This window comes from Lathamus discolor, chromosome 4, assembly GCF_037157495.1.
Source record: "Lathamus discolor isolate bLatDis1 chromosome 4, bLatDis1.hap1, whole genome shotgun sequence".
Taxonomy (NCBI): Eukaryota; Metazoa; Chordata; class Aves; order Psittaciformes; family Psittacidae; genus Lathamus; species Lathamus discolor.
Window position 1 is genome coordinate 83,960,580 of NC_088887.1, and position 21,705 is coordinate 83,982,284.

The following is a 21,705-nucleotide window of genomic DNA, read 5'->3' on the forward strand; positions in this document are numbered from 1 at the left end:
CAGAGGGTTTTTTCTTGTTACTTCAACCATTTCTGACACTAAATTAAACTAATACTTGGAATAGATAAGAATAAAAGGTCCTATTTAGAAGTTTAGCATATTAAGTGGAAAACCAAATTAATCCAGTGTGACTCAAGCGGATTTTCAGCAGTCTTGAATATGAGTATTTTATTCTATTGAATGAATTCTTAAAAAGCAGAATATTTTCAAGCACTTCAGAAATATTCCTCTGTGAAGCTCACACTTTGTTAACAGTATTAAGCTTAAAAACAAAACACAGCAACATTAAATATCAACTGGAACATGAAAGTGTCTTAGTCACAAAGTAACGATGCACAGCTGGGCGAAATGCAACTTGCAATGCCGTATTTTCAGAGCTAAGCAAATAGGCAAAGTCCCACTCTCCCCCAGTAAGTACAAAATTCAAAAGAGAGCTAGGAAGTAGTTAAAACCAGTATTCAGTCGGAGAAATTTTGAGTATATCAGGAAAAGATTAGGGGAAAGTATTGTTCAGGACTGTATGAGAGCAGGGGAGAAACACTGGCAGAACAAAATATGTAACAGTGGAATTTCATATTACAGGGACACACAATTTGCATGCACCTTGACTTAGAGTGGGCAAAACACTACTGATACATTTTTCCACCTTGTCTAATTATCTCAGAACTGTGGCATAACAGTTTATAAGCATTTTCAATTTAGGTGCAAGCAAGAATATCAGAATGCCCATTTCCAGAATTTGTTGTCAAAGCATTCATGTCCTTCAGAAGTGTTTTTATCAGCTACATGGGGGAGAAAAAAGAAAATATTTCTAGCCTCCACAGTCTTTTAATAATCACTATTCCTGTTGAACCATGGAAAGAAACTTATGCAGAACTTTAAGCCTGAAGGAACACTAACATATTTTCGCTAAAATAACAGCCTACAACTAGGAAACATTGTTAATTTTTTGTTGAAAATATGGTATTGCAGTCAGGAGCTTCTATTCAAAGCAAATAATAAGCTCGTCCAGGACACCACGAACAAATAGCAGACTGGCACTCTATGAATGGCTCAGCACAAGACTATGCTTTTCTGAATGGAAAGGGTTCAGCTGCACTCAAGCACAATCCGTGCAGGACACAACCTGACCTCTCCACCATCTGCCGTTTCTTGTGTCTAACTTTGCTGGCCTCCCTGATTGCTTCCCACTTCTTCCAGTCTTCTTCACTGCACGGACCCGGGATGAAATTTACTGGCTGGGAGTTGCTTCCCACCTTCCAAGATTCCAACTTGCGGGTCAGCATATCATCCTTCTTATGGCGAGAAGATGGTGACAGCACTCTGCCATTGCTCTTCCTTTCCTCTGGTGTAGTGTCTTTTTCAAGTAAACACAGGAATTTGGACCGTATCTCCTCCGGAAGACTCCATGGATCAGGAAAGAGTGCTGGGTGATACTTGTCTGGAGCGCCCGATAAAGGCACCTCTTTCCTCTGAGAGAGGATTTTACGGAGAATCATGTCATCCTTCTCCAAATCTGGAATCACAGGTTGGCCCTCTCTCGGTTGCAGAATTATCTCACCCTCTATGGGAGGCTCCTGCTCAGAGAAGTTTCTTAAATACCGGGGGTCTTGGAGAACAACTTGATTCACATGGAAAGCCCCAGTTTTCCGAATGAAAAAGTCATCATTTTCCAAGTCTGGATACAGATACCCGTTTTCCCCATCTCCTTGATTGCTTCCTGGTATAAAGGAAATATTCTTTCTACATTTTATGAGCCTAGGGCCAGAAGTAGGATCTATTTTGGTCTTCGTTTCAGAAGACAAGTAGTCAGAGTATTTTTGCAGAGCCTGAAGTAATGAAAACTGACTGAAGCATATAAAACAAAAGGAGGGAAGTAAAAATATCATTAAGTAGCAAGAGAAAAGCAGATCACAATGTATCTGATATACATTTGGTTTAGATTTGCAGCATCCCAAGCAGTACAACTACACCACTTGGCATTCACCACCACTAACCGCAGCACAGCACACGTCAACCAACGTAAAGGTATCATGGCATACTAACCTGCTCAGACACAGCACGCTTACATGCTCACACACAAAGCCAGTAACCCTATGCAGCATGTTACACTTCTGCATTTACATCTTCAAGAAGACCAGCAACTTATGGATATATTAAAAAAAAAAAAAAAAAAAAAGAAAGAAAGAAAGAAAGGAAAACGTAATAACCCCAAAAGCACAACATCACAGGACATGGTTTAATTTCATTCAGCTGTTGCATATCCAGACATTTCTTTTTGATGCAGCAAGAGTGCAGCTCATGCAGCAATATCAACCTGGGTTGATCAGCAGCTTCCAAGATTTTTCCTTCTGCAATCTGTGACAACGAGCTTCCCACATAGTCAGCAGTCGGCTTATAGTTCTGATCTCTTCTGTAACTGCTGTTCCAGTCAAAACTTGGTCTTGGGTGATTAGCAACAATGGCAGAGCTTTGTCTGTAAGCAAAATCCTCCTCAGAATCCGATTTCTTTCTACTGTGTAGCAGCACAAAGAATGAGCAGAGGGAAAGAAAAATAAAACAAACACGAAGTGTACTCATTGAGTAAAATGCACAGTGGCAACTGTGCAACAGTAATGAAAATAATGTTTCACTTATTCTCAAAAAAAAAAAAAGGATTAAAAGAAAAGGAGAAAACAAATCCTGCTGCTGCACTGGCAATAAAAATTAAAAATAAAAATCAAGTCATACAACTACACTTTATTTATAGGTTTTGCACACAGGAGAGAAACAGGGGCATGCATGAAAACGCACCTGAACCCTTGAATCTCTTTATACCAGGGTTTGAAAGAGGACTTTCTGATTTTTTTCCATAGCAATTCCTCTTCTGGAGTCCAAAACTTAGGAAGAAATTTGTCAAAAGCAACAACTGTGTTTGGCGCTGAAGAACTTAGCTTGCGAAAATAGAGATCATCTTTCTCAATGTTTGGGATGCCTATTTCTTCATCCTCGTCCTCATCAAAATACCCAGATAATTCTGAAGGAATGTTAGCTCTTGGTTTGTTTTCCTCTTTAGTAGCCAACTGCCTCTGCCTCCTCTGGTTACTGTGCAAAACACTCAATCAGTTAAGATATTTCAGGAGCAACTTGACATAAAGAATGCAAAGAGACATGCTTTTTGGCCCAGGAGTTCAACCTCATGAATGAAGCAAATTAGTTTTCAATTCCACTGCAGCACCAGAAATAGTAAGATATATTAAAAAAAAAAAAAAAAGTTAAATGATTACATCAGCATCCTATTGCCTCTGACAAAAATATGAAGTTTGACAGAAAAGCCATAACAAATTATCAGCTTTGTTAAAATGCCAATTAGAAGGCTAACTTTATGGAGTTACTATGGACTGCAATTTAGATAATGCAACAGTTACTGGATCTTGGATTAGTATCTCTGACCTCAGTGGTTCAAGCATTGCAGCTAGTGGACCAGCTGGATAACTTTCTTGCGAGCAAGATTTAGGAGAGTCATTGTGCAACATGAAATGATGTCCAGGTGTAGCAGAGCTTACAGGGCTCTTTTTGACTAGAAATCTACGATTTGCTAAGTCATCCATAACCAGGTCAGGCAGCCTTCTTTCATCTTCTGAATCAGAGCCACTGTCATACTCATAGATCATCTGGAGGGAAGCTGGATCTGTAAGCCCACACTCTGCTTTGCTACTTTGGCAGGAGGCTACAGGATTCCTTTCATGTCCACTGAGGTTGACCAAAACAGGAACAGAATGAAGACAGTGAAGTCACGAAGGCAATGATGAAACCCAAAACTGCCCACTAATCTCATCTCTATGTACCAAGAAGCCAGACAACTGAAGTTCATCAGTGTATTTTGGAAGATTTTAATGAGAAACCAAAACTACCTCTCGTGAACTTGCATTTAAGAGCATTAAAATCCCCTCTAACTAGATTCTGATCAGCCTCAAAACATTACTTAAATGCCAGAAAACTAGTTTAGTAAAAAAAAAAAAAAAAAAAAAACAAACCAAACCAAACCAAACAACCAAAACAAAACACCAACCATACCACCACCACCACACAAAAACATCCCCCCCCCCCCCCCCCCCGTTAAAACATGGACACTCTAACACTTTACTTTGTATTTCAGCAACACTAACTTTTCTTTAGCTAATAAATAAATCACTTATTTTAAAAGTCTTAAATCAAAGTCTGCTTTACTAAGACTGCACACCAGTACCTTGAAAATGTTCCATCAGACTCAGTGAAGACAGGACTTGCCCAGCTCCTCCTGTTGTCCTCATTCTTCTCTGTCCTCTTCTTCCTTAAAGGTGCTGGCACATAGGCTGTCTGCTTGTTTTTGTTGGGTAAGAAGCGATTGAAATCAGTGGTAGGCTTTGGTTCAATCACAGAAATCCTGCGGTAAGACCTGTCATCTTTATGGGAGTCATGCATTTTGAAAGGCAGTTCTGAGTCTGTGTCACTGTCACAACCTTAGAAGAAAGGGATAAAAAGGGAAGGCACAAACATTATTCTCTAGACACAAGTTTCTGGCTAGAACATTGACCAAAATCTAAAATCAATTTAACTCCACATTTGGGATGTCTTGGCTGTGAATTTACTGATAGGACAATAGGAAAGTTATTTTTAGAGATTTGTGGCAAAGCTGCGATAAGGTCCTTTAAGCTGAATGTAGCTCCTGCTACATTTGTTCCATTCTTTCACTATCACTGCTCCCTGCAGGAAACAAAGTGCTAACCTCTAGACAGAAACCAGCGCAGAAGTTTAATTAAACATACCTGACACTCTAATTCACTAACAAAGACAAGCTACCACCAAACAGCTTGGCAACATGCTCATCTCACCAGATTAATGCCTAGTAGAAGCCCGGGTACATCACATATATAGTACGCCTACATGCTGCTTTGCTCAGATCTTCCGTGTGGCTTCGGCCCAATGATTTTGTCACTCACACGTAACAAATCAAAAAGCTCACTATTTTTATAACTTCACACTTTACTACAAGTTCCCTTCCTCAACTATCGGAAAATATCCTGCACGTTCACACACACTAACATGGCAGTGAGAGCAACAGTCCCAGTAACCCTCCCTAGGAGAAGTAATGCAATCATTGTTTTGTTTCTACCAATTGTTAAAGGTCAATATTTGCTGAAGCAGAACGCAACTGCAGCAGTTGCAAAACTAAAGTTGCCTTTCAAGCCAGTTTAAGTGCCTGAAATACTAGGTACATACATTGTCTTCTCCCACATTTAAAATACATATGTCAGCAAAAGTTTTAAGAGAGGAAAACATACCTTCACTGCCACCTTTCAAGGTTATATCTGATGAAAAGCTTGTGGAAGATCTTGAACCAAGAGAGTCCAAGCTATCGAAGGAATCGTCTCTTTTATGGTTAGCTGAAGATGGAAAGGGCTCTCCCCGGTCAACGTACCAAATATCACCGTACCCGCTATCCCTGCCACTTCTGTTCAGGTGGCTAGACTCTTCAAGTGCCTGTAAGAGTAAGTTTTGAAAGGTCTTTTACAATAATTTAAGATGCAAATGCTACTATTGAGTTTTCACTTAAAATTTTAAAAATGCATTTTGAGTGCACAAACTTTAACAGACTCTTTCAGAGCCCTAAAAACAACATAAACAACAGCTTGAATAGAAGATTCAACACAAGGTCTTAAATTTCTCTTATCTCAGCCAAAAGGAAGCAAGAGTGGCCTCTTCACAACCTACTACATCAATCAGATCACGTGGATTCTGAATCATGGAATTATATGGACAGCAGAAGAACCAGTGCAAGCTAAAAGTTCTTCTTTTCACATGGACTTTGAGAGCAAGCAAAATTAAAGGGCTATGTTGTCCAAACTAAGAATAAAACTAAAACCCCAAGAAATTGTTTAGAGTTGATGCTGTAGTGTATGCCAAACTTTAAAATTCATGCCATTCATTTATTTATTTTTAATTCCTTACCTTAGTCAATGCTTGCCCTAGTAACTTCTCAAATGCTTTAAGATTGAGGTATGGACCATTATAATGAGGGTTACTTTGAGCTTTCCTCCCAAGCCAGTATAATGTAATCAAAACCTAAAACCAAATAAACAAAAAAACCAAATATAAGCTTAATTACTTCCCTCTTGTACCATATACCAGTATAAAAGAATCCCAGCATGCTGTTAAAGATTTTTTCCACAATGAGTTGTAAAATCTTGGTTACAGTATTAACTAAGATCTCCATCAAAACCAGTTAGAGTGTTATGATGCATCTCCTGCATCTCAAGCAAGCAGGTATAGGTCTTGTTTCTAATTATTACATTTATTTGGGAAAGTAAACGGCATAGAGATCATCCTAAGATAGCACTAATTTGTATCAGATAAATGAACAGCTGAAGGTTAACATGACAGTGCAATAAAAAGAAGTGTTTTAAAAATATTTAGTCACAGTCAGCATGAAATTGCTTCAGAAAGCATTGAGGCACGTGTCTTACATTTTTCACTCTTCTGTTGGTCTCTTCCGGTCTGAAGCAGGGCAGGAAGCAAGAAAAAAAAAAAAACAAAACAAAAAGGTTTTAAATATTTGACTTGAAATTTAATTATTATTCAAGACTTAAAAGTTTTCAAGCCAAGTAAGAGGCCAATATAAAAGATGCAACTATGGTTATTCCAAAAGAAAAGTATTTTGCTTTGAATTCCTACTTATAAAAACTCTACTATTTCAGTTGTTACATGTTAACCCAGAAACTAGCTGATCTATTGTAGTTTCTGACTTGAGAGGTACTTGAAAAGGCTCTAGGCTTTTTTAATTAGCTGAGGTTTTTAGTTACCAACAAAAAGTGGAAACAAGCTAAGGACTTTGGGAAGTACAGGCTCTATTGCCCAGGAAGATCATAGAATCATAGAATCATAGAATAGTTAGGGTTGGAAAGGACCTTCAGTTCCATATGAAAGCAGATGCAATTGGCAGTTTTTCCCTGATTGGATTATATTTTCTAAAATATTTGCCTTGGACTCAGAAAATGTTTCAGTCTAGAAGGAATTTTTTAGACCCTCCCCCCAAAAAAAAGCAACTGAAACTGGGACATCTAGAAAGAGAGGTTGTAGGGCTGGAAGGAGGAGTTTCGTTTGCTTTTAATGCAAGATGTGTGCTTGTCAAAAAGAAAAAAAAATTAGTATTCTACCACCAATATAGAATCACAGAATAGTTAGGACTGAAAAGGACCTTAAGATCATCTAGTTCCAACCCCCCTGCCATGGGCAGGGACACCTCACATTAAAAATGAGTAAACTTCTTTTTATACACATAGACAATTTGCGGCACACCTCAGAAGCACACCAACACACATTCACAGTGGTCCCGTTCTCCTACTGCTCCTATTAAAAATAAGAAACTTTTTGGTTGGGAGCCTCCCAAAGGTGGGGTACCACAGACACAGTCCCCATGTGTAAATATTCAGGGCTGAACTGCAGACAGAAGCTGAACAACACTCCTGTTTACACTGCCAGCGGTTATGGAAGGGCAAATGGCTTAAATATACCAAAACAACTTTTCACCTGCCCCAGACACTCTTGGTTTGGGGCTGGTTGAGAAGCAAGCTTCATATGCAGCATGCTGAAGGGATTCAAACAAAAAAGTGGAGAATTAACGGTGTCAGGAAGACCAACGTAGACCTACAACAGGTCAGACCAGTGATGTATTGGGACATCTCTCCTGTTTCTGCCTGTTTAGGAATAAGCTAGTGAAAGGTTGCAGGGGAAAGGCAGAATAAGCCATTCAGGGGATAGTTACGCTTTAGCAAAATGATGACAGTGGCCAGTCAGCATAGGGTGGCACTCTACAGAAATACAGTAATTGATGCAACGTGACAACCAGCAGGGATGCAGGGACACAGACTGTCCCTGCTCCTCTTTCCTCCTAGTTTGAAAGCACCCACTCCCACTCAGTGCAGCTATAACTTCCTTGTCTGCCCAGATACCATAAAGGCATCAGGCTGCCAGGAACACAAAGTCCTGAGCTGGATCTGACCTGCAAGTCCTCGATCCAACTTCCTTAATATCACACACCAGAGATGCTGCTGCCTTTGTACTCAGTAACATCTTTCTCATGGATAGGAAGGAACCTCTCCTTTAATGTGCAATATCTACAATTTTGTTCTAATTAATCATAATATTAATATTAACAATAAACATTTCTGAAACACATTGTTGTTCCTTTTTCACTTGAGACTATTCTGGAAAAAATAATTCCTCTTCCTTTTCTTCAGTACACGGATTTCTTTACCCATGCCCATGCTGCAGGGCACACCAAGTGCTCCCTAGAGCCATGTTGGTTTCCTAAGCAAAGGATGGAAGATTATTCTTGTGCTGGTGTGTATCAACATTACACTTCCCAAAGCCAACAGAAAGCATTTTAAAAGGTTTAGATTCTTTAGATTCAAGGTCTAAAAGCCTTCTGCTAGCACAGTTTCAGCTGTTATTTGAAATTATAAAAGCAGAGGCCCTTGCAAAAGATACCATTAAGTTTGCTTCCAAATTTCAACAGTTCTAGGAGTGAAAATCTCCACCTTTAAGCTGGAGCCTGTATCCAAGAGATTTCCGACCTTCACGTAGAGCAAAGCTACATCACTGAACATCACAGTTGCTTCTGCTTTCTATGAGTTCTCTGAGATCATTTAGGTTAATAATTTGCCCTGTGCACTTGGACTATAAACAGTGCAAAACTTAGGACAGCCAGATAAATCAGTGAGCACGGTTGAGACCCAAAATGCAGGCAAAGAGATATTTCACACACTTGAATGACAGACAGTGCTCCATTCACATTTGCTCAGCTAACAGAAATAAACAGACAAGACGCTTACTCTGTGAACAGTTTCTTTCACTTGCATCCTTCTCTGAACTACACCTATTGGTCTCTAAACCTTTTTAGCAACCTGTAATGATAGATGTAATCCAAGCAGAACAAAAGAAGTACACCCTGCTAACCTAGAACAATCAGTTCCTCATATATATATCAGTTCCTCATTTATATATGCATATAGTAATTTTTACAATGGCATTTAACCAAGGAAAAGAAGGAGGATTCTGGATGAATGTACTGACCTAGAATCTGTGTAAAACAACAGGTATATAATTTTAGAAGTTCTCTTTTATAAAGTGTTATAAAAATGTAAATACTGTGCAGAACTATGCAAAGATTTCAACTGGGGTCTTGTGTACAGCTCTGAACAACTGTAGATCATAGCAAGGGACAAAACAGAGTCACCAACCTCAAACATAGCAAGTTCCTTGCTGCTGTGAGAGGAGGTGTGATCCTGCCTTCACTGACAACCTGTTGCTACCCAACAGCAAAGCAAGCTCCTGCTCTCACCTCCGCTCCTCTTCGCAAGTCTGGCTCTAAATACACAGGGCTGAAACACTCAGTTTCTCACACTGTATTTGAAGAAGTCAGTTGGAAAATGGCATGCCAGAACTTCAGCAATGGAGTTTTTAAACACTCCCGGACAATTATAACCTTATTTTGAATATGCCCCTAGCACTGAAGTGCTAACACAGCACTGGCTGTAGAGACATTTGTCCTACAAAACTTATTATAGTAACAGGAGTAACCCACTGGCTTAGCTATCTTCATCAATGCAAATAAACACCAATCCTACATTGGGCAACTGTGAAAGAAGTCTGCTTTTTTGATGTTTTTATCCAAAACCATCAGAGAGCTCAGTTGGTGCAGACTTTATGAAAATATTATTCTGTGTAATCTAATTTCTGGCTTGAACAGATGAACGCCATTATGCTGAAAATTATAAGCAGGTTGCTGCTTTGCTCAGCAGGGCACAGCCAAGGCTGCATCTTAAAACAATCAGCTGAAAGAAGTGGGTTCCTCTCCAAATGACAATGCAACACCACTTATTAAATCACTTTGTGTCATTTCAAACATTACCTCCTCTGTCTTCCCAGAGGTTTTTATGTCTCATTTCACTAACAATGCCACTTCACTAGAGATATCTGAACTAAGCAAAGGAAGCTGCTAAGGACAGTGGTTATGATCTTGCAGAAATAATTTGATTATAAATCCTTCATTTGTTCCTGCCAGCCTCAGCATTTTAATATTCATTCTGAATCTTGAAAGAAAAGCAACGCCATTCTTCCACTTTACCCAACCTAACCCCAATGCCAAATCCCAGCTAACAAAGAGGTCTCAAAATTTTAGAAGTACAACTTTAACTCACATTGCATGAGCCTTGATTGTTGGCAGTAGTTTCACAATAACAGTTTATGTACAACTTCAAGATTAGCCACCCCGGAAGGTATCTATGAAATGCAGCATGAAAGTCTAAAGGCCACGAGATAACAACATGCGAGGGATATTATAGTAGTTGTGAAGCACAACTACACAAACCCATGTTGAACACTGATGCAAAAAGATGTGAAATAACCACCTGTGGAGAAATATACCTTCTGTATAAATCATATAATCTACATTAATCCTTCAGCAAACAGAAAAGAGACAAATGGGACAGAAATAGCTCTCACTTGTTAGTAGGTGATATGCTTAGAGACAAATACTTCCTCTGCCTTTGGACACAACGCATATTCACAGACATGACTTATGGCCAGCCAGCACGGACCAATGGATGTTTCTCTAACAAGGACTACTTCAACAGAAGAAAGCAAAGTGACACGGCAGATCAGCAGGCTGAGCCACAGCTCAAGGAATTCGTTCTCAGCTCCAGTGTTTGCTCAAGGTTAAATAGGAGAATTAGTCACCAAGGCCATTACAAAGGCTCTGGCAGCAGCTCTAGCTTAAGGGTTTCCTGGTCTCCCTTTTCCTTCCAGTCACTCCACTTTGCTGTCCCCGTGGTTATGCCAACATAACTCCTAATTAAACTGTGGTTCCACATTGCCCATTAAGACCAGAGGGCTGTGCCTATTTCTTTGGCTTTTTCCTAATATACATTTTCAAACCCCAAATTAATTTGCTCATATGTTTTAGAGCATGCTTGTACAAGAGACCACATGAGCACCAGAGCAGAGACAAAGAATTGTTGCAGAAGAGCAGGCAGGGAGCTTGGTCGAGGAGTCCCCTGTGTGGTGGAACCCCAGCCAGAAGTGAGCTGTGCTTCCCATTCACTCATTTGCTGATCCTTAGCTCTGAGGAGTGAGGAAAGCTTGCTAGGATTATTTTAATGTACTTTGAGGCATCTTAAAAATTAAATTAAAAAAACATACAAGACATTCATATATCTTACAGTAGCTAGGAGACTACAGTACTTTAAGAAAGCATGACCTAGACTTCAACCAATTATAAAATATATCCATTGACAATACTGACGCACAGACACCTCTCCAGTGCCCCCTTACAAAAGCACAATACCTTTCAAGTAGCTACCTTTAAGTTCAACTTATTTCAAAACTTGTAACAAACAAAACTCAGTAGTTCGGATTCTGTTTCTCTAACACATTATACAGTTTGGTTCCCCCACATCCTAATACATACTAAATCCCAGCAACTAGCAACTCATGATGTCAAATCTACTTTGACACTTCATTTGGTTATTTTCCAGGGAGAACATCAACATAATGCTCAAGACTAAATCTGAGATACCAGAAGCCTGAGCAAAACTCTGGAAGATGATTTTATAGCACCCCATTCAGAAACACATGGCTTTCCCAGAGTCTATTTATCATTTAGAAACATATTTTAAATATAAATATGAATATATAATGAAAAGAATCTAAACAAAAAACCATGACACCAAAAAAAACCCCACTACATCAGAGTATCCTTCTCCCCCAAATGAGGGTTATCAGCTGAGAAGAGGCCATGCGGTCATAGCCAAGAGATAAAATAAATCTAAACCCATTTACGGGGAGAAAGAAGGGACTGAGACACTCCCACTGATAGAAAGGAATGTGCGAGTGACAAATGCACCCTGCCCAGTGCCAAACCCTTTCCTTGATGACGAATACTCCAGAAATCCCAACAGCTGCCAAAGCTATCTGTTTTCCATCCCTTCCTCTGTGTTACAGATCTCACTAACACAAGACCTGAACAGACTCCTGCTTAAAAAGAAGCATCCATGCTCTCCGTTTGAACTTGCATGCACGAAGGCAGCAGTTCTGCCCTTTGAAGGACTTGGAAGAGCCGTTCTCCAGCCCACGAGCTGGCAGGAATGAGCAGGCTGCAGAACAAGCCTGCTCCTGAGCTCCTCGCCGAGCTCCAGGTCTTCTAGCCCGACCCTGACCAGCTTCACTTACACTTCTGAGGAGGAAGTCAGAGGGTTTGAAGGATTCTCCGCCCCCACTGAGGTATGCTGCGCAGGAGATGAATGCTGGCTGTTCAACTAGCAGCAGGCTTGTGCTAAATTTCAACCTCTTTGGCCACCTACTCAACTGCTATTAATATTGCCGTTATCGGATTTCACTGAATTCCCACCTGCTGCTGAGAATAGAAAAGCTCCAGTGGAAGATGGGGCTGCAGCATGGGTACAGAAACATGAGGACATTCCTCCAGCACTTGTATTCTTAGCGAACTGATATTCAACCCCACGAGCTACAGCTCACTGCTGAGATTACGGGAAATAAAACGGTCAGGTTATGGCCACAGTGTTCAAGAACAGCTTTTGGAAACTCACTATTCTATTTGACTATGAAAAGCACATGTGTTTTCCATAGCAACACATCCACTGGACCCGATGACATTTATATACAAATTGATAGCAGAAAGCATCTCTCCATGCCCCAACAAGAAAACCCTGGCTTAACAGCAAAAAGCTCTGTGGGCCCCGATGACGAAGCAGCCTGTCCCCACCCCACACCCTCATCTACTAATGAAGAGCTGGGGGGGTGGAGAAGAGATGCCCAAGAGCAAAAAGGCAGAGAGGGAACACAGCTGGCCAACACCCTCCGTGGGAAAGAGTCCCCATCCATCACTTCAGAGCCTGTCCTCTTATAATGCCTCTTGAGCATTGCGCTTCCTTGCTGATCTCACCCATTATGCTTCCACGCTATTCTTAAATCCCTTATCAAAACAAAAACAAGAGCTTCTAGAAATGTGTATCAGCCCCAGCAAGTCACAAAACACATTATCCATTTCCTCACACTCTTTTCCGACCCCGCCCTGGGTGGTCCATCTCTGTCAGCTTCCTAATATCCCAGTCTAATCTACAGGTTCTCCTAAAGAGAAAACAAATATTCAGGACAGTGTAGGGCAGAAGACACACCTGTCAAATAAAAAATAACCCCCCACAAAACCAACCCCAGAAGAACAAACCTGGGGAGTAGCCTGGCTGATAACCCGAGCACTCCTTGGCTCTTATATCAGGGGTGGGCAAGGGAAGAGAGATGGAGCATTGCCTCTGCAGCAACTTGCAGAGCTGGAGGAAACTGACAGGATCCTGCAGCTTCCTGCTCAAATATTAAGCTGTATTATTATTATAAATAGAGTTGCCTTTTTAACTGGTCCCTTTTAGTGTTGTTTTCTTTCTCCATTCCTAAAAAGCCCTAGAAGTCAGCAGCTTCACTAACTACAGGTAATTAAACTGGGTATTTCTTCTATTGTGTTGGTTGGTTTGTTGTTTTTTTCCAGGGCAAATATGTTTGGGTTTTTTTTTTTTCCAGTCTGCTGCTTTGAATTCGAGGTCTAGATTAGTACCTATGCAAAAATAAATAGTAAGAACTCAATATCCTAAAGCTTTGTGCCAGTCAAGTGCCATATACTTGTCCAAGAAACAGGAGACCATCCATTGACTTTTTACGAGAAATTATGGTTTCTCTGCACAAAGAATTAGAAGTTGTGGAGTTGACTCCAAGCTCAAAGTGTTAAGAGTTCTCAAAGGAAATCAGTGTGTTCACATTCAGGAGGCCATCTGAATTTCAGAGGTGAAATTAATTGCCTCTCAAGGAAACAAAACAAAAACCCCCCTTCAAAATAGACAGCAATTTAAACAGATTGACAGACAGATATCACTATTTACACACCCGATAGATTTTTCTAACTTCCAAAGAAGCTGCTGACAAGTCTTCAGACCTCGGAGCATTTTACTTTGCTGAATCTCTAAGTTTTTTATCTCCCTGCTGCCCAGCCCACCCCCTTTTTCTTTTTACCTGTACATAATTCAGTTGACCCTTGCACCATGGCTACACTTAAATGTTACCACTTCTACCTTTTCCCTTCCTTGTAGCTTCTCAAAATTTTCAGGTTTTACACTCCCCCCTCCCAAGAATAACAGACTTGAGCTCATCCTGTTGATCACCAGGATCATCATCTTCTTGCATTTAGTTTTGAATATCCTTTACCTTCATTTCCCTCTGCCCCAAACTATACCATGTTGTGTAAATTTTGTAGAGCAATTTGAAGAGACACCCGTATGGAAAACACACAATCGTGCTAGCATTCTTTCCAAAAGGAATAGTTGGTATATCTGGGGAGTCACTTGGAAAAATAAGTATCAAAATAGGCAATTAAGTGCAATCCTGTAAATATTTAGAAATATCTATAAAAGCACAGGAAGGTGCAGCTGTTAACTAGCACAACAGCACTTTGCAAAAAACTATTCTGTATGAAGTATCTATTTGCTTTAGCTAAGCTGCAGCAACCATGGCAACTCACAGCATTTTTTCAAGACAGTACTGTAATTCACTTTCTATTGCCTGACACCTCTTTGCCATTCTTAAATCAAATATTCCCAAAATTGTTGTCCTTTTTACTCCCACTCTTACACCTTACTTGAGTATTTCAACATCCCCTCTTCCTATGGGCAGGTAGCAGAGGTAATTTGGTAGAATAGCCCTTGATACTGACTCATTTATTCCCTTTAGGCATCATTCAGACACCTCTATGAACCATGTCTGGGTACGGATAAACAAGTTACTGCAATGTAAGTCAGGGTAAAAATTTTCCATCTACCAGCTACTCCATAGCAACTGCCTGTGTGCACTCTCTTGTCCTCGACCCCCATGATTAATACAATTGTCCAATTTGGATAAAGCATTAAGAGGTGGTGCCTCAGGAAGAGCTAGGATTTGGCAGGTCATACCACTTTGCTTGCTCACAGAGACAGAGAGATTTTTATAGCCTCTATAATCAGACAGGAGGAAAACCAAAACCAACAACAAAACCAGCAACACCTCCTGCATTCAATCTCCTCCCTTGGTCCATGCCTTTGGAAAGATTTGGTAAATGTAATCCTTTGTTATTTTTGTGCCGAGCAAACAGGTGGTGATGTGCAAGTGCCTTGTGTATAAGCAAAACCACAGTTTACCACAGCTTATAACACTCAATAGTGAGTTTTATTTAGTTTCTTGGTGTATGCAAAAAAAGAGATTAAAAAACCAACTCAAGTCTATGCTGTATAATTCATACCAATATTTGGCAATGAACATATCTTCTGATAAAGAAAGGTGACTGACTGTAACTTATGCTGGGTATCACTATGTTCACACCTGTGCTAACATAGAGTTTCACCAGTCCAAAAATGTATCTGCTTGGTTGCTGTTGTAACCATATGCAGAAAACAACTCAGTGCAGAGGTGACTCAGAGAATAAATAGCAGAAACTACAGATGCCCTATCCATACCCTGTGAGTGGGAAAGAATCCAGACTTCAGTCCACTCACTCATCACCTCTTCAGGGGAGCCAAGACCAATAAATGCCAGGTATCACAAGGATGAATATATCCTCTTAAGAGGAGACAGGTACCCTCCATTTTGGGGGTACATGGGATATGCAGCAACTGGGAGTCACAGATTTCTGATGGCTCATTTTTTCCCCTAGAGCAATACCAGCTTAGTGCTGGCCAAATTATTGTACAGGAGGGACAGAGAACTGGGGCAGTGTCTACCCCAGCCCCTCATTCTCAACTTCTGTCATATTATCAAAGAATAAATGTTTTAGCAGTTTAGAGGGGGGATTACTAAAAGCACAGCTTTTGGGAAAGCAACACAGAGCTAGAATTTTGGAAAGAATTTAGATTTATTTATAGAGATCAAAAGAGCAAAGATGACAAAATGGAGGCACAAGGTAAGTACAGTTTATTCCATGATAAAGATTTTGGAAACAAGTTACAGTGATATTGGCATTTGGCCTTAGGTAGAAATAAATCACTAATGCATGACTGCACCATTTAGTTTAGTCTCTACATCTGGAATAAAACCTTTAAAGGACTACTGGGTTTTCTCAGTAATATTTTGGCAAAATATTTCACAAGCAAAGAAGAAGCACCAAAGAAATCAGAATGCTTCCTTTTTGAAATTTTGCCATATTTTTGCTGTTTCTTTGGGTTACCCTAGCAACACAGAGCACAACATCATCACTCATCACACAGAGCACAAATGTATGAAACAGACTGAACCTGAGTTCTCTCTGCTGAAGTCAGCTCTCTATTAACTTAGGTTGATGCATATATGCCCAAAAAAGTAAAGTACACAGATAAAACCAAACTTTATTATTTCCTATGCTTTCTTGATCTGCCCTTTGGTTGTGAAGACACTTCAATGAATGCTAAGCCAGAAGCTAATCAATTCATCCTTATAAGGGTACTGAAAGGGAATGTATTCCCTTGAACCGGCTATCCCAGAAGATATGCTGTGAAAGAACAGCACAATTTAAAATAAGATACAGAAACCGAGCAAAATCACAAAGTGTATTACTCTGAACAAAATATGTAACCTTTTGTCTTGGGAAACAGACAAGATCTAAAACAAGCAGGTATTATTTTCCATATTTGCCACAATTCTCACCTCTCATTCTCAGCTCCTGCAACATCCACGTGTAATGGAGCTCCTTAAAGATGGAACTACTCTTATCCAGGTTCCTTAGGGCTTCAGACTTATTTCTGTAACATCTGAAATTACTAAATTCCATTAACTGCTATCAAAACTACTGGATAAGTATTAACTTTATTACCTTATTTTGGGGATACTATTGGATAAGCGTTAGCTTTTTTATTACTTTATTTTGGGAAAGATAATTTGTTCACCCCACTAGGCAAGAGTGCTTTAAGGCTACTTTAGAGCAGCCAAGTCAGAGGGTATTTTTAAACATTTGCTCAAAACATCAAGTTTTTTAGGCCAGGTTTTCTGTCCAAGTTTTTAATGTTGGAAAAATGAATGCTTCTTTACTGCAAAGTGAGAGAATGGGTAAAAGTCCAACTACTTCCTTTGCCAGAATGTTAGAAAGCCTGTGTGGGAGGCAAAAGGGCTGGAGGGGAGAGAGAAGGGGAGAGAGCAAGCTAGTCTGACCATATACCTCTGAAGTTGGAGATTTTACATTTACAGCATCCCAACCTACTGAAACCAAACGTGCTATTACTCACTTAGGAGTTTCTGTTGTAAAGCTAGAGGAGTCCGAGAATAAAAACTTGACCAAAATTAATGATATGGGAAAACAATCCCAGCCAGGGAACTATAGATGATCTCACACCTCTTTTTCACTGGTACTCATGAAGTATGTAATTCGTAACACAAAACTGATGACTGAGGGAAAAAAAATAGCTTAATACACCAATTAAGACACCACCAAAATGCTCCAACAAGCTATTACAACTAAGTCTGGTAGGGTAAGGAGGGAATGGAACAAAACGAATCAATTCTGCTCCAAGTGAGGCCATGGCAGTATTCCCAAAATCTTTAATGAGTGCATGAGTAAATGCTAAATTAGGAACCTTCCTTCTCATGAGAAAGAAGATACCATGTGCACCAACTCTTGGAAACTACAGTTAGCCATCTGCAGAATTTTACCAGCTGTCTAGCCAGATGAAGCACTGGCGAAAAAGGCTCCTTGAAACACACATGGTGGTTGTAAGCCATCCTTCCCAGAAGTCAATCAAACCACAGCACCAGGATAATACAGATGTAACCCTTGGGCTCTGGAAGTGGTTAACAGAGACTCTCATCTGGAAATCCATAGCTTCTGAAGATTAATGGTCTCTTGAAAACCCAGTGATTGGCAATTATTATTACATTTAATCATTGCAAATATTAAAGCAAACTAACGGTCAAACAGCAAAGTATGTCAATGGCACCAGTTTTCTACAAGGCTCAGCTGCATAGGGGACAGTATGCATGTTACAATAGCAACTGCTAAATCCAGACCTGCTACCTTGGAAGTGTCTATCTATGGAAGTTGTCATTTTGATCTCAAGTTTTTAGCACTATTTGATTCAGAAATCCCAAGAACAGCAGCGTTGTCACTGTAGTCACTATTTTACAGCTCAGATAAAAGCTAAGACCTTATCATCTCCCAGTTAAGACTGATAATCTAGACAGGATGAGAAATGCAAAGGCAGTGTGATAAAGCTAGTTGCATGTTTCCCTTCTTGATTACAATTAATTGTAGACAAATTACAGCTGGGAAAGAATCATACAGGAAGCCATCTCAGAAGTATAATCACCAATATGCACATTGCAACAGTGAGACTCAGAGTAACTTCCAAGTTCTCCCCTCCTCCTTTTCACCTCCACATTAGCAGAACTACAAGAAGAAATTAACCCAATACAGTGGAGGCATAACCAGTAGCATCCTCCAATGGATAGGATAAATCGGTCTCTGTAGATGGCTTAGGAATAGGTCGCTAAACTGCAGCAAAACTCAGTTGTTCTTTAACAGGAAGGCAACCACCATAAAGTACAGGAGAAAAGAATGCAATAGAAATACCTTCACCCCTTGACTTACAAATAGCATACATGGGAGATAACCTTGAGCATTATCATGATGTTTGGTTTTGCAATATGCTTTCACTTTCTTGCTGCATAGCATTAGATAGGTGGAGAAGGACATGAAAAAAATACACTGGAGTGCTCTTATTATCCTATCTACATTTCAGTGTAGGTGCAGTTAGTGGTCCAATTGACCTGCTACAGTATACATGTTAAAAATTAATTTAATAAAGGTCAATGTTATAGATTTATTCTTTTAGCAAGTGAAGGTACAAAAACATAGAAGTCTTCGTCATCAAGGGAATACATTTACGTCAGAGTAATACAGTGTACAAGTTTTCTAAGATACTTGAAAATAGCCTATACTTCAGCGCAAGTTATCCTCAAGCAAGCCTCATCTTCAGTAACATAAATCAGTACTATCAAAACCAGCTTGTGATATAACAAACCAGCCATCTGTTTGATGCTAATTTATTGGAAGACACTGATTCAGAACCACTGCAGTAGTCAGACATTTATTGCTTAAAGAGAAAGAAAATGAACGTGAAGTCTTCTGCTACACCACATTAAAAGCTCTCCACTTGGAAAACAACATGTTGAGTACCTGCAGACGTATGCACCCCAAATTTTTTTTTCAGGTAAGAAAGAATCTGTGGAAGCTTTTGCTAGGGAAGAAAATCCAGAACTGTTGCATGAACTTTGGACAGAATGTAAAGTATGTAATTATTTGAACGACAATTATTATTAAAAGTAGCATAGTTATTACTTAAGCCCTTGAAGCAAAAACCCTAAACAGACACAGGATAGGTACACAGGTGAATATATATAAACATTTTTGTATACTAGAGTTACCAACAAAAATCAGGCAACGCTTCAAAAAGAAAAGCCACCAGGAGAAGAACAATAAATTAAAAGCACAGAGGTACTATTCTTTGCCAAGACAAAAAAACTCGTATTAAAAGCACTCCCAAATCACTTCTCTTTTTAAGCAGTGACATTGAAATTTTAGCATTGATGAATGCTGTTCAGATAGAAACCAACAGCTTGGATGTGAAATAAACAGGCCTTTTAAAATACATAAATGCACATTTAAATTCATGCTGTGCTGATTTACAATGTGTAAAATCTCAAATGCACTCATTCTGAGGGACATACAAGTTCCCTTTAAAAACATGTTCACTAACACACTCATGATTCCAGAGCAACTTACAAAAATAAAAACTGCTTTGAAATTCCGCTTTCTTCAAAAAGGCTTTTATTTTTGCTAATTTTGGCTTGCATAGAGGACCCTGTGTCTCACAGGTACAACTAAGCTTTGCCAAAGTGCTTTCACAAGTTGAAGGCTGACCAGAGAGTATCACCAGTGGTAAGAGAGCTTTAGTCAAACAAAAAACCCCAGTTATCTATGAAAAATTAAACATAAAATATCCAGTATTTAATATTTACTCTTTAACCATTAATTTTATTTCAGGTACAAAGATTAGAATGGACTGCAACTTGCTTTGTTTAATGAGCCAACTTCTTTTTCTGCCCTCTCCTACAAGGCTTTTAAGTTGACCATCTATACCCAGTTTGTTTTATACTCATGTCTCTGTCCTTGTATCTTCATCTGTTGACCAGCACTTAAAGAGCCACACACTTTCAAATCCTAGCTATGAACTCATTTCTGCTACATCTTCCACCACCAAGGAAAGTACAAGGTGATTTTTTTTCTAATAATTACCTACTAATTATTTTTGTATGCAAGGATCAGGGCATTAAACACTTTTAATGAGCAAATGCATGGAAACCTCTACAGCCACCTCTTGTAATATCATTAAATACTAACCTCTTATAACGGTCACCTGCCCTCTGCTTCAAAGTGTGCACTCTTTGAGTCTAACTCAGTGTTGCTGTTTGTTCTGTGAGCTGCCTGGCAGAGACATCTGAGCAATGGAGAATGAAAACAGCAAGAAAGCGTCTTCACCATGTATCCCAAATTAGCTGGAGAGTTATCTGAAGGTTATTCTGAACACCAACAGTGGTGGCATACAGACCACCTGCAGCCAAGGAACTAGAAAGTTAAAAGATGCTACCCCTCCTCATTTACAGTAAAAGCAGATTCTAGAATATTATACAGGTAAAAAGTAATCTTAATACACTTGCTTGGAAGCTGAAGGGAATCTTCATAATCAAACACTTATAGCGTTAAATATAATGTAGTATTAACAAAGAAGTCACATTACCAAGAGCTGAAATAACCTGAAGTATTTAGCTGGAGTACTCTCATGGAGAGAAAAAAACACTGTTTAGTAGCTTTCTTCCACTGTTTTCGCTGCTCCTTATTTCAGCTTATAAGGAGCCTAGTCTTTCCTGTGACTACAGATGCACAAACAACAAGAACACGTTCCACTATGTGCTGCATGCCAAAACCTACATGCAATTAAGCTTGACCAAACAGTTTCTAGGAGCTTGAACATATTTGCTTTCCTGACAAAAATTCCGCAAACAAAAGCTCTTTCTGTAAGGATGGTATGCATGTCTTTGGTACACATCCATCAAAAAGATTCCTTCTCCAGGAGATAAAAGCGAGCCTGCCTTTCTCTCTCTGACTGATCAGACAGCAATACGTCATTTTTACATGATGGAAGCCACACAAACACATTCCTGGGCAACAAGAGACAAGAAGAAATTTCCAGCATTCATTGTTTCCCCACCTGTCCTGAAACAGAATTAAGCCAAGAAAGAAACTTTCATAGAGTAACAGAACCATTTAGGTTGGAAAAGACCTTGAAGATCCTATAGTCCAACTGTACCACCAAGTCCACCACTAAACCATGTCCCTAAGCACCACAACTACTCATCTTTTAAGATGACTCTAGGGATGGTCACTCCACCTATCCCTTGGAGCAGCCTGTTCCAATGCTTGACAACCCTTTCGGGGAAGAAGTTTCTCCTAATTGAGAATCTAAACCTCCCCTGACACTACATGAGGCCATTTCTTCTTGTCCTATTACTTGGGAGAAAAGACTGACCCCCACCTCACTACAGCCTCCTTTCAGGTAGTTGTGGAGTGCA

General features: G+C 39.7%; 1 protein-coding gene across 5 annotated transcripts in view; it reads right to left on the reverse strand.

Annotated features, from left to right (window-relative positions):
* The window catches only part of LMO7 (LIM domain 7), a 129,173-nt gene that overhangs the window by 39,419 nt on the left and 68,049 nt on the right, over positions 1 to 21,705 (reverse strand). For 4 of the 5 annotated variants that reach the window (XM_065678101.1, XM_065678102.1, XM_065678103.1 and 1 more), the window contains exons 5-8: positions 6,486 to 6,516; positions 5,971 to 6,084; positions 5,304 to 5,502; positions 4,229 to 4,481 (exon numbers count right to left, since the gene is read on the reverse strand). In XM_065678101.1, coding sequence (XP_065534173.1) covers positions 4,229 to 4,481; positions 5,304 to 5,502; positions 5,971 to 6,084; positions 6,486 to 6,516 — 597 coding nt within the window. Of the gene's footprint in view, positions 1 to 1,131; positions 1,849 to 2,793; positions 3,085 to 4,228; positions 4,482 to 5,303; positions 5,503 to 5,970; positions 6,085 to 6,485; positions 6,517 to 21,705 lie in introns of all 5 variants that reach the window. The other variant, XM_065678104.1, reaches the window with a different exon arrangement.